This window comes from Aulonocara stuartgranti (genome assembly GCF_965226115.1).
Source record: "Aulonocara stuartgranti genome assembly, chromosome: 13".
NCBI classification, from domain to species: Eukaryota; Metazoa; Chordata; class Actinopteri; order Cichliformes; family Cichlidae; genus Aulonocara; species Aulonocara stuartgranti.
The window spans coordinates 16672323-16689982 of record NC_138949.1 but is presented as its reverse complement, the minus strand read 5'-3'; the positions used below and the strand labels follow the sequence as shown (position 1 = coordinate 16689982).

Below are 17660 nucleotides of genomic sequence, written 5' to 3'. Positions count from 1 at the left end.
CTGCCGCACTTATAAGGTGTTAATACAGTATGTCTAAATGAAAACATAACTGTAAATCCAGACACCTGAGGTTGTGCTTAAAAGAATGATACCAAACAAGGCAAAGTAAATCGTTTTTAAAGGTTAAATAGAGGGAAAATCAAAAGTAGAGAAAAATGGCCAATTATACCGTGGAGCCCAGAGGGTTAAACATTTTTTTTTAAGTAACGCAATAGTTACTTTTTTGAAGTAGTAACTAGTAACTTTAATTACTTTTTCAAAGTAACTTGCCCAACGCTGGTCATAGTTGGTTCTAGAAAAAAAATGCAAAGATCTTGAGAACAAATTTGAGATTGATAGACTGATACGGGAGCAGAAAAATAAACATGTGGAACTCCTGACTCCCCTTCAAGTTGAAAATAGGTAACTGAAACAAGAAATAGGCCCTGGAGCACAAACTAAGCCAGGCAATAGATGAAAAACAAAAAACAAAACTTTATAGAACTGAAGCAAAAAGATGATTGAATAAAACACGAACTCATGGCCCAAGAGCAACTAAGGCAGGGTTGTCGAACTCCAGGCTTCGAGGGCCGGTGTCCTGCAGGTTTTAGATATCACCCCGGGTCAACATAAAACCGAATCAAATGATTAGTTTATTAACAGGCCTCTGGAGAACTTTAAGAAATGTTGAAGAGGTAATTTAGATATTTAAATCAGCTGTGTTGGATGAAGGGCACATCTAAAACCTGCAGGACACCATCCCTCGAGGCCTAGAGTTTGACACTTGTGAAGAAAGAGAATAGAAGATAAATTATGAAAAAAAGAATAACAGAATATGTACTCGAGGCCGACACATTTCTTTACTGTCGAGAAAAAACTTAAAGTTGTTTAAGAAGAAAAGGCAAATTTAAGGTTGTACTTCAAAAATAGAAAAAACAAGCCAAGGAAGATTAAGCGGAAAAGGGCCCTAGCAGAGAAAAATGCAGTGCTGAAGAAAAACAACAAACTCTTGGACCTGCTTTTGGACGGGGACCGTGTGTGTGTAAAAATGTGTTACAGCTTAATAAAAAGGTTATTCTTAAATACACTGGTGCCTTTGTAACAATGCAGGGTGAGGATGGGAGTAGTTGGAAGCTGCCACTGGAAGGCTTTAATTTGTCTTATTTGTGTTCGTTTTATCCAAAAAAGGAAAGTCAGAATGAAAGTTAGATGATCCACCTCAGCGAGACGATGTTGTCAGAGAGAGGATCTCTGATACAGTCAGGTGTGTCTTAACACATCAGCCAGTGTGGGTGAAATGACAATCTCTCTGAGTCATGGTGCGAACCCCGAGCTGGGGCTCCTCCCCAATCCACCTAAGTTAAGAGAAAAACAAACGCTTTTTTCCATCAAAAACTTTTCTTCATCAGGGTGGAGAGCCTCCAACCTCTCCATGCTGAAAATGATGAACAAAAAAGCTACAAAATACAGAGAACTGCTTGTTACATGTTTGCATTATGAAATAAATTAATAATTAATTAAATAGTTGTCTATTTCCATTTATAAACTTCACTATTTCATTAATTATTTCATCTGTGGTACTTACCCATCAGTGTATGTTCCCTGTGTTTGCATACATTAAAATACCAGTACTGATGACCAGAGCATATAAATGCAGCACTTTTCATATCTGACAATATATTTTGAAAGCACAAAACAAATCAAACTGTTTTTAATTTAGGTCTTTATTTTTATTGTTTTATTTTTCAGCCGTTGATTTTATGGTGATGTGATATTACATTTTTAAGATTCAGTTGAATTTAAGATTTTTTAATATAGCATCAAACTTTCTCCTCAAGTTGTTTTATACTGTAAGATAAAGATCCTACAGTAGCAGCAAGAAAACCCTGATAAATTAATAATCCCTTATAAGCAAGCACTAGGTGACAGTGGGGAGGAAAAACTCCCTTTAACAGGGAGAAACCTCCAGCAGAACCAGGCTCAGGAAGGGACGGCCATCTGCCGCGGCCGGTGGGGTGTGATGGTAAAGATAATATGAGGAGACAAGATGAAGAATATAAGTTAAATTCTAATTACATCGTTTTTAAATAAAATATACATCAGATGTTAATTCTGAGGCCAGACTAGATTGCTTTAAGATTTAAAAAAAAAAAAAAAAAATCAAGCTGACAATTTAGTCATCACTGCGTTTAAAGCAGCAGCTGAATGGCTTCTTTTAAGCTTTTAGCACTGCTGAAAAAAACCTGGCAGGCTTTCTTGGAGACACCAAGATGAATTGTTAGGCGCTTCAGTGCAACGAGGAATCCGACAAGGATGCCCTATCTCCCCAAAGCTTTTTATATTGGCAGCTTAATTGTTAACACTATTAATCAAAAATTCTAACAACATACAAGGAATATCAATTTTTAATAAAGATTTTAAAATAAGTGAGTTTGCAGATGATACATTAGCTTTTTGAAAGATAAATCAATGGTAGATAAAACTTTAAGTATTGTCTCAATCTTCTCTAAAGCTTCTGGTTTATCTCTTAATATCAAAAACTGTGAACTCCCGATTCATACAAGGTTGGAGTCCTCAATTGCTTCAATTAGAGTTGAATCTGAAGTCAAATATTTAGGGCTGACAATATCTAAATGCCTCATTAGAAGAGAAGACACTAATATTTCTAACCGTATCATGGATATGAAGAAATCACAGAGACCTCACTATTATGGTAGAAACATCCTATCCAAAGCTGAAGGCATCTCCAAATTGATCTATCCTTGTCACTCTCTATATATCTCCTCTAAAAACATTAATAATGCCAACACAGTTATTTTCCGATTTTTGTGGAAGAGTAAAACCCACTACATTAAAAGATTTCAGGAATACAATAAAGTTAGTATCAAAGCCCCAGAATTTGAATCCATGGTTGGCACCCTTAGAATTAAATGGTTAAAATCTTGTCTGTCACAGCCTGACTCCATTTGGTTTCACATACCAAGATCCTTGTTTAATAAAATAGGAGGTTTAGACTTTATTTTGTAATGTGATTTTGAGGTTAAAAAAAAAAAAAAAAATCCCAATCAAGTTATCACTTTCACAAACAGATTTTGCATTACTGGAAAATTATATTTACCAATAACTTCTCTCCTCAGAATTCAACCTTATGGGTGTTCTGCGCTCACAGACGGGACAGACAGCGCGCAGCACCGCGCCTAATGATGTTTAAAAGATCCCAAAGCGCAAGTCCATCTTTTCAGACGAACTGCAAAATTATTTCCCTCGTACTGACCCAGCACTGGTAATTTTTCTTATACAGATGAGGCATTATTTCTGTACCATTATTTAATTCCAGAGGCTTTTAGGTTTTTGTTTTTTTTTTTTGCACTTGTTGACTTGTAAAAGCCTGTATGACATATTTTATTTCACAATTCATTAACCCCACGGAGAAGGCATCGTTTAAATGTGTTTCTTTAAGCAAGTTCTTCACGACTGAGCCAAGTGTCCTCTTTTTTGGAAATCAAAATATGGTCACCCTAATAGTTTCATCAAAGGCAAAATATTCCATAGCTATGATAGAATGGTTACTTGGAATGGTTCTAGTTGAGTTACTTCAAATAAATTTGATAAAGTTTACTCGAAATGTATGAAATGGCCTATTCTACCTAAAGTTAAAGAAACACGCTTTAAAATCCATCCATCCGCTTACCCTTTTCAGGGTCGCGGGGGGGGGGGGGGGGGTGCTGGAGCCTATCCCAGCTGTCATAGGGTCGGGCGAGAGGCGGGGTACACCCTGCGACAGACTGGCGACCTGTCCAAATTCTTTATTCAAAATCTTTAAATACCATTTATCCTGAGGCAGAATTTCTAAAAAAAAATAAAATAAAATAAAATAAAAAAATAAAAATAAAAATTTGTGTTTCTCTTTAATTTTCCCCTAATACTGTATGTTTTGTACTGTTCCAAATTCTTATTTGTATTATTACCTGTGTTATCCTCTTTGCGAGTTTGTATTTTGCAATTGCTCAATTAAAAAAAAAAAAGAAAGAAAGAAAAGAAAAAAAAACAACTTTTGAACCAAAAATTGGTGCACAACTCCCCGAGCAGCTCAGGAGACGCCTGCAGATCTACCAACACGTAAACGCAACGAAGCCGGTACAACAAGAAAACAAATCAGAAAGTCAAAGCCTACATATTATTAAAAACAATATCCTGGGTGGTTTAAATACCAAAGCAACCTCGGCGTTAACTCGAGCCGCACTTTGATAACAAAGTTTCCGGCTTTTTCATCAGGCTATATTTACGGACAGCTATAGCCCGGCGCCGTGTTGGGGTATGGGGTTTTGTTTCCCTCAGTAGAGTCTTGCAGGATTTCGGTCAGCGCTTCCCGACCATTCCTCGGCAAAGATAGACAGTATACCCTATAACCCATAATTAAGCTGTTATATTTTTTATTCACTGTTAGAACCTTTTAAAGAAAGTTATTTAGACTAGCTTTTAATGTATCCCGGTCTTCTCTTAGCATGTATGATACTCCTAAGATAGACAGATGGCTAGATAGATGCGGTAAAAGACATCTTGTGCTGGGAAAAAAATGTTTTTTGTTTCGTTATGTTTTGCGTCTTTTTCATTACAGGGAGTCACTGCATTGTGTTCTATGTGTCTTTAAAAGATCTAAAGAAACTCTGCAAAAAAAGAAGTGCCAGGCCTAAAAGAAATTATCTACAGCAGATGAACATTATCTGGAAGTTATAAAAATGCAATTGAAAGAAAAAAAATGCAGCAAAAACCTGACACTTTAGTTAATCCATCTCCAAATATATTTCACTAAAGGCTCATCACAAATATTCTCATGGGAAAGGTGGCAGAGCGAAATGAGGTATGCCAAATTACACCAGAAGTGGACTGAAGAGAGTCCCAGATTTAAACCCAGTGGGAGTATTGGCACATGTGATTAGGTAGAGGATCATCAGAAGGTCCTTTTGCCCCTCTTTGGGGGGGAATACTCCCACTGGGTTTAAATCTGGGATTCTCGGCCATTTGACCTTAGAACTGAAGACGCTTCTCGGATGAGAGGTGAAACGTCTTCAAGCAACTTAAAGAAGTCCAGACGCTTTTCTTTCCAAGCTCCTTAGACTGTTGGGGAGCTTGTTAAAATCATTGATATCATTAATGCAGAAAAATACCATCATGTTTTGATCCACCATGTACTAACACCTGGAAAGCATTTTCATTTTTTTTTTTAGCAATGATCCAAACACACATGCATGAGTAGAAAAACCATGATGGAGCACTGTCAGTCATGGATTGGCCTCCCCAGACCGGGAAACTCAAAATTATTTAAGCAGTGTGGGACAAAACCCAGCCAAAAACCAAACGAGAATGGGTTTTTTTTCGAGAATGATTCATTAAGACTACTAACTGCTGCCGCACTTATTTCCCATTTTTTTAATATATATATATATATATATATATATATATATATATATATATATATATATATATATATATATATATAGTCATGGAGGTGACTAAAGTTGCTCCTTACCTTGCCATCGCTTCACGTTAACCCTGCACGGCGTCTCTGCAAAGGCGGGAGGGAACTATTGCCTGCGAGCCATTCCCCGGAGAAACAACGACAGCCCCATTGCTCATAGCATGACCGCTTTTTCGTGCCGGCTAAGGTGATCGCAACGTGCTTTACCCAGTCAACATGGCTTCAGACGAACCCAAAGCAAAGAAACCCAAACTCTCAGAGGAGGAGAAGCCCGAGCCTCCGCCCAAAGAGAATGCCGTCAAAATAAGGTGACCGAAGACTAAAAAAATATCCTTAATAACAGCGAGGAGACACGACCCTCCCACGCTTCCAAGTTAAATGCTAATATATGTGCTATCAAACCTTAAAAGGTTGACACTGTTAGCCTGTGTGTGTGTGTGTGTGAGAGAGAGAGAGAGAGACACACACACGTGCACAAAATCGCGAATTTAGGCATTGATTTGGGATGTTTTCGAGACCTCTGAAGCAGTTCAATGTTAGCGAGGTCGTAGCGTAAAGCAGCGGGTGCAAAGTCCTTTGATATTTTTGCTTTTTGATAAGCAGGGCTTTAGCTAACTGTTGGCTCATAAAGCCTGCTGGGTTTGGGCACCTCTGCGGTGAAGCAAGCCCATCTAGCTGTGGCAGGTTTTAGGTTGTGGTCGAGCATGAGCACCACCAGAAAGCAATGTTGGGACTTGGTGTGGGACTCTGCACAGCTGCAGAGAAAGCTTACAAGAACCATCCCTTACCAGCTCCCAAAACACTCAATTGTGAAACAAGTCACATGGCGGTCATTGCAATGCTGTAGTGCTTCCACCATCACCACCCCCTCTGAAGAAATCTGATGGCTGCTGCTGATTACTACATTCACCTCATCTGCGGCACTCCAACAGCCCAATCAGCAGCACGCTTCTCACGGTGTAATTTGGCTTCAAATGAGTGAGTGAACTGAGCCTAGAGTCAGCAAGACAAGCCAATCACCACAGAGACACACACAGCCGTGGCCCTTGCCTCCAATCGGCCAGCTCCGAGTAGGAGGAGCTGTGTTTGCAGGGGTAAATCGATCTTCCTGCACACTGAGGTGAAATTGTCAAGTTTTTTTTAATGCTTTAGCTCCCTCTTCAACCGGTTTTAGGTCGCCCAACAGGTTTATCAGTGTGCACACAAAGAGGAACAATATGTCTGCTGCAAGGTAAGAGCAAGCTTACGTTAGGGGAGTTGATCTAAAGGCAGGCATGGTTTAGTGTAATTGTCTGCACATGCCTAGTAATCATCTGACTACACATTGGAAATTATATATGTGCTGTAGGAGACAGTAGATACGATGCAGCAAATATCGACTGGACGGTTTTCCGAGACAGAAACCCATCTGTGTAGCGTAAGTCACCGTCAGGTCTTGGCGTCTCCCTGCTCTTTGCTTTTTTGAAAAAGCTGTTCTTTCGTATTAACTGTAAATCTTTGCCTTGGGCGAGAGTAGACAGAGAACCTTTATGGGCAAGTATGGTTCCATGTGTTCATGTGGAGGTGGCATCTCTGAAGAGCTGTGTTCAAAGACTTGCTCCATCTGGGGGAGGGGGGGTTCCCAAAAGCATTGACAAAGAAAAAAATTGTTCATATGAAGGGCACCTGTGAAAATGACACCAAGACTGAGATCTAAGGGCACGTGGTGGCAGCATGTGGATTATAATGCACGCACAGTTCAGTTTTTGCTTACAGGTGAAACAACTGTGGACTAACTCGCTGGCTGGATTTGGCAACCGATGTGCCCAACATGTTGACACAGAGTAGCGGTTCCTGTGGTGCTCTGAAATTCTGTTATTTGTTTTGGTTTTTTGTTAGCATGTTTAGTTGTGATATTCAAGCTCTACTTTCGGTTGCTTGACCCAGAAAAAGAACAGACTACACAAGCAGCAGAAGCACACGCACACTGAGTGTACTGCTGTCCTGATGTTGCCACGTTGTGACGCCATAACAAAGTTACATGCATGACTGACTGGGTTTTGTAGTGCCTTCTGATGAGTCATGCATGTTTCCTATTTATGTCTCTTTGATTCGTGCTGTGCCTTAAGTCACATAATTAAAGTCAGGTGGAAACAGATCTTTTGTTGAATAGAAATAAAATGGCACGCTCACTGGAGTGAGCAATCATAAATTTTTAAGTCAGTGCAATTTGGCTTTCTGCATGTTTCTGAAATGCCTGAGCATTTGACAGATTGCTCAACCAGAGCAAAGGAGTAATGGATTTCCACTCCAGCTCAACTGTTAAGAGCACTTTATTAAAGTGAAGACAAATCGACGGGACTGAAACGATTTAATGTACAGATGACTTGTGAACGCTGTCGTATTAAAATTAAGAGATGTAGCTCAAATCTGTTTGTCTTTATGTTTCAGCACTAATTCACTCTTTGGGATGGGAAACCCCTTGCTGGACATTTGTGCCGTTGTGGACAAAGATTTCTTAGACAAGTAAGTATGAGAATTAGAATCACGAGTGCTTGTAATCCTGCCCTTTTGATTGGTCCAGTAATGAGTGGTAATAAAATAGTGCATATATATGTAAACACATACTTGGTAGAAGGTGTTTACTTCCAAAATAATACTGCTTTGCTGCTTATTCTAACCCCGATGTTATAAAGGAGAAAGAGTAACGAACTGTGATTTTATTTTTTACTTTTTGCAAGTCACATAAGATCAATTGAAAGGGAGACATTTGGTATCAGTGAGGTCACATCAGTGACAGGCTGGAGGAGAAAGAGATTCCCTGATGTAATTTGATCAGGAGCAAGATGAGGACGATAAAGGGAAGCAGAGCACAGGAAGCGGCAGAGCTGTCTAATAATCAGCGTCAGCAGAGCTGTACGTTCAGCAGATGCATTGCTTTAATGTATCCTGAAAAGAAACCGCACCCTGTTTGATCATCACGTGTATTTACATCACCAAAAACTCAGGACTTCAAAGATCCTGTAGAAGTTGTGATTATTACCTATGATGTAGAAATCCAGGGATTGTATTGACATGACACATTTAAATATTCTCTGTAGTAGTGGGAGCTATCAGCTGAGATCTGCTCAGAGTAGCCATGTTCTCTGTGAGTTGACCAAGACTGACGGGACAAAGGGCAGCTCAGCGTCCACTCATTAACCCCTTGCATAAACTCCTGGATTAGAGCTAAACCAGCCGACTGTAGCTCTAATTCAGTCCCACTTACAAAAAAGCACAACTACAACTGCACTTTAATCCCCAGCCTACCGTTGTGTGACCTCCCGTTAAGGAAACCATACCTTATTTAGCTTTAGTTGGGCTGAGATTATTTGAGCAAGAGGAAAACAAATCACACTTTCACAGGAAAAATGTGTGAACAGCACATTTGGAAGCTTTCCTACTGCACTTAAAATCCCGGCTCACATAAATGGCGTCCACATGCTTGTTATTTCTGTTTTATTTGAAAGTAATTCTTCTTCTTTTTTCTTCTCTGATTATTTGCAGGTACTCTCTGAAACCCAACGATCAGATCCTGGCTGAAGCCAAGCACAAAGAACTGTTAGTATCTCCTCTGTTGCAACATTCACTGTAGATTATGTAGGTTTTTGTAGAGCTCTTCCCATGTGGGTTTACCTAATCTTCAAACATGGCTTGTGTTCTGAATTCATACTGAGTTTGCACCCCTCTGCTCTGGAGCGGGCCAGTCAAAACAAGCGCACACTAGAAAGTGCCACGATTGACCTCTGTGCCTTCACATACAGCCAGTGGTAGAGCAGCAGATTCAGCGCAGTGAGACCATCTCATCCAATAGCAGACTGGGACACTTTTCCTCCCAGTCCCTCTGAGACAAGGGCCAGAAAGCAAACATTTAACATTATGAGATAAGAAAGTCATATGTGGCCTTGTGTGATTATACTGATGTTTTCCTACTCTTCACAGTTCAGTCTATATATGACAACAGGTTGTGCTTTAGTAATGGCAGGCACTTGCATGCACAACTCATTTTTGAGGACGAATGTTATTTGATGTCAACACATATTTAAATGACACTTTTTTGTATCAGTTTGTGATTGATATTGATCTGTGATGTGAACTAAGGGAATCATTGATCACTTACAAGAAGGTGCAAGTCCACACGTTTAATCTGCTAGTCTTGCTTCTTCTTAAGCCTCTCAGGCTGTGCTCGATTTAGTCCTCAGAAGCGTAACATGCAGGGGATTCCCCCCCCCCCTCAGGACCTTTAGCAACAGTGGGCCTGTTGTAGTTTCTGAAGAGAAGCAATAATGTCCAAAAGTCTTGAGCTGCCCCTCATTTCTTTCTATTTTGCTTCCAAAGAGCCACGTTTTCTTGTAATTGTTTTAAAGTGGTCTTGAGCAATAATTCTTCAGGCTTTCTGAAGGTCTGTTAAGGCCGTCCTTACATCGATTTTTAATAAAGTCCTTGTACTCGATCTTTAAACCAATGTTTTTTTTCTTTGTTTGTTTTATTGTTGTTTAAATCACTTAACACTGACCTATGAATTATTTAAGGACAAAAAAGGTACCTAACTAAAGGAATGAATCAGAACCAAGGATTGTGTGTATACATAATAAAGAACTTAGAAAAGAGTCTTTTTTTAAATTATGTCCTTGGGTACTTTGTTACCAGCAGGCTACTGCAGACAAACATAATTTGTTCCCAGACATAAAATTGTATTTTTGCATCAACAAGATGAGTTATTAGCCAAACACCTGGCATAGGTTAGCATGCTGTACAGTGTGACCTTGAGGAAACTGGACAAAAGAAGAAGCAGCAGAGTTCTTAGACCAATATCTGAAACTAATGTTGTTAAGAAATATTTTTTTAAAATCAGCACCTGAGAGATGCATCTGGCCATTCAGTTAGTCCATCTACTGTAATACTCTTAGTGGATGGGTGGCTGTCCAGAAGCCATTCTTAAGGAAGGGAAATGCCAGATTTCACAAGAGGTTGACTAAAAATTAGTGGCAACAGGTCTTAAGGAGTGATGAATCAAACTTTCAGAGTTTGTGTTCAGATTGTCATCAATATGTACACAAGAGGTCAGGAGAGAGGTACAGCAGTGAGTGTCTACAGCCATCTGTGGAGGCCCTGGTATCCTTTGATTCTGCTTTTCAACCAGTGGTTTTTGGGATTTTATCATAATTGATGAAATCATAAATGCAGAAAAGTACCATCAGCTTTTGAGTTACCTGGAAAGTTTCTGATTGGTAACCGCTTCCCAAGCACTACAAGTCATGGATTGGCCTCCTCAGAGCAACACCCAAAGAAGTCTTGAATGTCCTTCAAGAAGCCTGGCGACCTATCCCTGAAGACTATTTAAAGAAAATTACAAGAAGTCTTTCCTGATAGTTCAGGCTGTGTTGAAGAATAGAAGCGTTCATGTCAAGTACTGACTTTCAAGCTGATTAGAAGTGCACAAACGCACAGACCCCATTTTTGCCTTATCTACAGTATTACCATGTATGTTTGCACATGATTTAGTCATTCACGGCACCTGTTGCTCATTTTCCTAGCAAATTAGAAGGTAACAAAGTGGCTCAAGACTTTTGCACAGTACTGTATTTGAACATGCTGCCTCCGATACTCACATAAACCACAAAAACACATTATGGTGTGTAGGCTACATTTATGGAGCGTAAGATGGCAAATTCTCGTGCTTTAGCTGTAAACAGAACATTGAAGCGTGTCTGTGTTATATAACAGTGGTAAATGGTTCAGATAGTATAATCAGTGGTCAGTCATGCACGTATTGTATACTTGACCTGGAAAAAATATGAGGCTGCTGTCTGCAGAGTCTAGTCTGATACGAAGGGATTTTACTGACTAAACCATCACCAGGCACGCTATAGAGGGAAACCCAATAAAAGAGGCAATTATGCAGTGTCATGCAAACCAGTTTAATGGCACTATGGTAATCACTGCCTGCGGAAAACTTTTGATATTCCCCAATAAGAGGCACATAAATGCATTTTCCTTAAAAAACGTTTTTGAAAAATTGCAAACTTTGGGGGGGGGGTTGTCTCCAGGACTCTTGAAGAGACTGCAAATAATGCTCTGTGCAGTGACGTCTACATGGAGATTGCCTTAAAAATATCACTTATCAGTGCACTGTTAGACCACTTAGATCAATAGTAAGTGGATTTCTGGTGGCCCAGGGAGGAATCAAAACAAGGAAAGTCAGCTCTGTTTCAACTGATAGTCTTTTAAAAAAAATCAGACACATCTTCATTTAATTGTGCTTTGGGTCATTTGAAAAACCAGGATTAGTTTGCACGCTGTGTTTCCAATCTTTATACTGAACTAAGCTTTACTACCATTAGATTTCATGTTATTTTCTTCAGCAAATAAATATATAAAGTATATTTGATAAGGTGTAAACCTTTGGTGCCAAACACGGTTTGATCAGTCATCATTATTAATCCTTTGCTCTAGGTTTCAAACTTCTGATTAGTGATTGGCCCTATCTAGTTTGACACACTTTCCTTTTGGAAATGTCAGTCACACCTTTCTTTCTTTCTGTAGGTTCGAGGAGCTGGTGAAGAAGTTCAAGGTTGAATACTACGCTGGAGGAGCCACACAGAACTCCATAAAGATCGCTCAGGTGAGATTCATTTGAAGTGTAAATGTTGCCCTCTGTGCGCAGGATGTACTGGCTGATATTGATGCGAGGTTTTGTTACTGTCTACAGTGGATGATCCAAGAACCTCATAAGGTGGGCACGTTCTTTGGCTGCATTGGCAAAGACAAGTTTGGAGAGATCCTGAAGCAGAAGGCTGAGGAGGTGCACGTCGACGCCCACTACTACGAGCAGGACGAGGAGCCCACGGGGACATGTGCTGCTTGCATCACCGGAGATAACAGGTGGGTAATTGAATGTTAACAGCATGCAAACGCAGTGTGATCTAACCTGTTTATAAACCTGTGTTTCACTACTTTTCTGCTCTCAGGTCTTTGGTGGCTAACCTAGCTGCTGCTAACTGTTATAAGAAGGATAAACATCTAGACCTCGAGGAGAACTGGAAGCTGGTGGAAAAAGCTAAAGTCTACTACATTGCTGTAAGTATTACATCACTGTATGCTAATTTGTGCCACTTTAATGAAGCTTTAAGGTGGGCATGGAGTCATATCACAAGCATCTGTTTTGTTTTTTGTCCAGTGGTTTGTAATTTAATTACTTTGTGAGGTCGTGGTCACATGGGCCTGGAGATGGTTGGTGACCACCTGGCAACCTCGAGTAAAGTTGTGGGCGGTGAGCATTTGAAGACAAGACAAGCGACTAGAGCAATCTCAGTGAAGCAGCATAAATTCCTTGCAACCAATGTCATCATGCAACTGCTTTCAGCCTGTAGCAACTAGAGATGGATCGATCCGATATTACGTATCGGTATCGGTCCGATACTGACCTAAATTACTGGATCGGATATCGGAGAAAAATAAAAAATGTAATCCGATCCATTAAATATCACGAAAGCACCTCACAAAACTTGCAACACGCCATAACTCACCTCAGAACGTTAGCACGTCGGAGCAGTATGCATCACGTGATAGAGCGGCTGTGGCATGCGGGACCTGTCGGTGGTCTGGATAGCATTTGGAGCTTCGCTAGCAACCCGGCATTTCATCTCCGACAAAGTTATCCCCGAGAGAAGTAAAGCAAGTGTGTAAGTCCATCTCTGAATGTTTGTAAAGCATTCCTGCGTTAAGCTTAACAAGCGATATATGGAGCGACTGCCTCTTCTTGCTGCTACTTCAATCATGAAACTGCTTAATGATCAGCTGATCGGCTTTTCTGTCCCGAGTCCGTCTCTCTTGTTTGTTTTTGGCCCACTTTGCACCAGAAAGAGGAAACCAGCGGCTGAACAACAGCAGTACGTTTAAGCTTGATAAGCTGTTGTTAGAATGTATTTATTATTACTTTCTACTCGAGGATCTTTTTCTACGTAGCTGACGGCTGTAACTGTGCAGGGGCGGATCTAGCAAAGTTTAGCCAGGGAAGCCGATAGGGCATTAACAGGGAAAAGGGGGCACAAAGACATACTTTTCTTTCTTATTCTCATTTAAAATGTCGAGCTTTTAATAAATAATTATCTGAATCTTACACCCAAAGTTTTAATTTGATGTAAAATGAATATAAGTCAATTACTGTATATAGTGACTATTAAGTCTAATATATATATACCCTAGTAAGCTATAGTACTTTTTCCTTTGGGAAGATACCATCTGTGCAGTCTGCAATTTTGTTGAAGAAAGATGTTGAATCTATTTAATATTTTAATATATTGAAAAATAATTGATTTCGGTGCTTTTTTTTTTTTTTTCACACTGCATCAAATTAAGGTTGATTACGTCGATTAAGCATCATGAGGTGGAGCGTGAGGGGTGGTTCCCTATTTTTTATTTTTTTATTTTTGTTGTTGCTGGGAGTAGGAACCCTATTAGTTAGGTTGCTTAATATTTACGCTAAGTACTCTTTAAAATACCAGAATAGGGAGGATGGTGTAGGTTTGAGTTTATTAGATTGATCAGTATTGCTGAACTATGAAACATTTTTTTTTGCATACAGGTATAACAGAATAGCTTTAGTGTAGTTGTTGTTTTAAACTTGAGTATGAACTTATACAAAATGCAGCAAGATATTTAAAAAAAACAGTTTTGTTGATTAAAGAACACTATATCGGATTCATATCGGTATCGGCAGATATCCAAATTTATGATATCGGAATCGGTATCGGACATAAAAAAGTGGTATCGTGCCATCTCTACTAGCAACCATTGGGCTACCACTCAGGAATGCTTTTTTTCCCCTAGCGACCTTTGGTTTGTGGGGAGGTCACTGACCGGCCTCTAAGCCTGTGTGAGTCTGGCCTAACTTAGGGCGGCGTTCACTTATTTGGCCTGCTCTGTGCTCTTGCATAATCACTTATGTTTTACCCTGGTACTGATCTGCATCTCTCTCAGTATCCAGCCTTCACCCGTGTTGTTTTTTTTTATGGTTCTTGGATCTTCCTGTGTTGTTGGTATTCATTATGTGAATCTCGTGCTCTGCGTGGATGATGGTTGTGAGATGGTTAATATCATGCTTGCTCAGATTGTTTGGCAGCGTGAGTCAAGACGAAAGCAGCACCACAAACACGTGCTTGGATTAATCTGTGATAACTCAGTGGTTTAACTGTGACAATGACTGTCCTGCCTGACGTTCTGTGCTCTCACTCACCTTTGTGCCCTCAATGTGGGGCTTTTGTTTTGTTGAAGACTTTAGTGTATGTGACTCATTAGACCCATCAGATATAAAAAGCAGATTAGTCCTGACCCAGTGTCGTTCCTTCCTTCCAGGGTTTCTTCCTGACTGTCTCCTTGGAGTCCATCCTGAAAGTAGCGAAGCATGCTTCCGAAAATAACAAGCTCTTTTGCATGAACCTCTCTGCGCCCTTCATCTGCCAGTTCTTCAAGGATAACCTCATGCAGGTTATGCCCTACGTTGATGTGCTGTTTGGCAATGAGACAGTAAGCCACAGTTCTCACAGTGAAATCTCCACACTAACGTTGATGATTTGCACATATTTCAGATTAACTCAATGTGATCTTTGTTGTTGTTGTTTTCTCAGGAGGCAGCTGCTTTTGCTAAAGAGCAAGACTTTGATGTGAGTAGACTGTTAGACTTTATCATTTACACAAGAGAAAGGCTGGATTTTCTGTGTATTTGTGTATCATCTGCTTTGTGTGTTGATGTGTATTTTGTCTACAGACAAAGGACATTAAGGAAATTGTCAGGAAAGCCCAGGCTCTACCCAAAGACAACAAAAAGAGACAGAGGGTTGTAGTTATTACTCAGGGGAAGGATGAAACGGTTATGGCTCAAAGTAATATTTCCTCCTTTTTTCTCCCATTTCCTGGCATCTGTTTCACTCTGTCTCTTGTCCTTGTGTGGAAGTGAACTGTTTTTCTCCTCGTCTTTCCAGGTGACAAGATTGAAACCTTCCCTGTAGTGAAAACTGACCCCAAATACATTGTTGACACAAACGGTGCAGGCGATGCCTTCGTAGGAGGTAAGAGGCCCCGGTGTTGCTATTTTTTTTTGTGCCTTGGTCGATTTGCTTCAGTCTTGAGTCTTCTGTTGATTTTTATTGTGGAAGCCTTTTTTTTTTTTTTTTTTTTTTTGGCAACACAGGTTTCCTGTCTGAGCTTGTCCAGGAGCAACCTCTGGATCAGTGTGTGAAGGCGGCACACTACGCTGCCAATGTCATCATCCAGCGAGCAGGCTGCAGCTTCCCAGAAAAACCAGACTTCAAGTGAGGATTGGTCAGGAAAGCCTTTCCTTCAGCGTGAAACCTCATACCCACTCTGCCTCCACAACCCCAACATATAAGTTCCACTATTTTCTACAAGTGCAACCCTCAAATGTGTTTTACTTCAAGTTTTTTCTTTTCTTTTAATTTATCCACACATCATTTCTTATCAGTTCTTAGTTCATATGCCCATCTTCCACGCTAAGAACCAAGGGAACTTTTAATGCGTTTAAATAAATTACCATAAAGGAATCATGGAAACACCAGGAAATGTGGTAATTGTCCTTTACAAAAAGGGCTCTAACTATAAAATCCTGCTCTCACGGACATTTGTTTTCTACAGTTTTGAACTGTACTTCAGCTCTGACATTTCTTGCATGTGGATGCACTGACACCCATCAGACTCTCGTGGAAAAACCATGTCAACATCGTGTGAGTCTGTTTTATGTTTTTTGTGTGTTATTTTGTCCCCTTGGAGACAAGAGTCCAAGCACAAACAGCTACAGCAACAGGAGGATGCATTTACACACACACAGGACTAAATAATAAAACCCCGATGAGGTTTTGAATGCGGCTCAGAAATGTGCTGCAGTGATTTATTTGATTATGTTATGATTTAGCATTCACAAAATGCCCGTTGTGAATCAAATGGCATTTTAAGTGTACATTTTTTTTTTTTTTTAAATGTATCAAGGCCTCTGCCTATTAAGTTGTGTGAAAGCTGCAAAATGTTGATTATGTCAGTGCTATTCAAATGTTACCGGCATCAAATAATGAGTGCCTTTCTTTCTCCCTAGCAGTTTGCAGGCTTGATGGGCAGAGGCCTGGGGATGTTATATGAGCCTGCAGGGAAACTTGTAAGCTTGTGAGAGTATTGATGTATAAGCATGACCTCCCTTCTATATATAATGCGTTTCTGGGAATCCATCATTATATTTGGGGGTTCTCTGCCAGAAGAATACAGTGGGCATTAAAGCAGACTTTTTCTCTCAGTTGATTTATTTATTTTTTCAATTGACTTAACATTCTCCTGCATTGTCATGGCAAACCCTCGGGGCAATTCTGTTAAATCATTTTTTAAAAATAACTATTTTTTTTCCATTTTTTATCAAATCTGTTTTCTCGAGTAATAAATAAAGATTCATAAGAAATTGGAGGAAAATCGTATCTGGGGCCAAGTGTTATAAACCGTCTGTATTAATGTCTGTGCTGTGATTCATACACTGGTGAGATAAACGCTGAATACTTGAATATAACTTTATTCAAAGTTTATGTAAAAGGTAAGAAATATGTGTAGGACTAAATACTGTAAGAGGTGTTGTCAAATCTGTATCTGGTTGGACTGAATCATTGGTCACTGTCCCTAAATTTCATGGCTTCCTTCACATGTTCAGATACACCAAAAAAGCCTTATAACCTGTTTGTTCCTACTGTCAACAATTTTCAGTTTGCCCATCATTGTGGTAAATTTTGAAATTAAAAAATAAACAGATTTTATCATAGATGTTTTTCTGTGTCTCATATTTTTTATATAATGTGAAGTGCACCTCATATTTCAGAGGTTTCTCTCATGGCTCGTTATGGCCTCCTTTCTTTATGTAGAAGAGTTTGGATAATACCTAAAACAAAGGTTTTTTTTCTCTTCAGTTGCTGTAACTAACACTTTGTTTTTGTGGTCAAAAGGTTTTGAGCCACTCCCTGAGATCTTGTAATACATTTGCAGTACTCACTAACTTTCTGCAGATGGCAACAAAATTCTGTCTGCTGTTGGTCTGCAGGAATCATTCTGCAGGGTTCTGGCAGTGTGTTTGGCATCAATATACTAAAAAATGAAGCAGTTGGTTCATAATTTCTTCATTTCTTTAAAGATTGCA

General features: G+C 39.7%; 1 protein-coding gene across 3 annotated transcripts; it reads left to right on the top strand.

Annotated features, from left to right (window-relative positions):
* The first annotated feature begins 5538 nt into the window (after positions 1 to 5538).
* On the top strand, positions 5539 to 17288 carry LOC309720282 (adenosine kinase-like). 3 transcript variants are annotated; one of them, XM_082557037.1, is made up of 12 exons: positions 6534 to 6552; positions 6633 to 6689; positions 7889 to 7963; positions 8984 to 9037; positions 12023 to 12101; positions 12189 to 12361; positions 12448 to 12556; positions 14834 to 15004; positions 15106 to 15141; positions 15246 to 15360; positions 15460 to 15546; positions 15669 to 17288. In XM_082557037.1, exons 2-12 carry the CDS (start codon positions 6676 to 6678, stop codon positions 15791 to 15793), a joined length of 1038 nt encoding a protein of 345 aa, XP_082413163.1. In that variant the 5' UTR covers positions 6534 to 6552; positions 6633 to 6675; the 3' UTR covers positions 15794 to 17288. The 3 variants fall into 3 exon arrangements, with proteins under 3 accessions (XP_082413161.1, XP_082413162.1, XP_082413163.1); XM_082557035.1 differs by lacking the exons at positions 6534 to 6552; positions 6633 to 6689 and adding an exon at positions 5539 to 5766; XM_082557036.1 differs by having other exon boundaries at positions 6063 to 6689.
* The last annotated feature ends 372 nt before the right edge of the window (positions 17289 to 17660 follow it).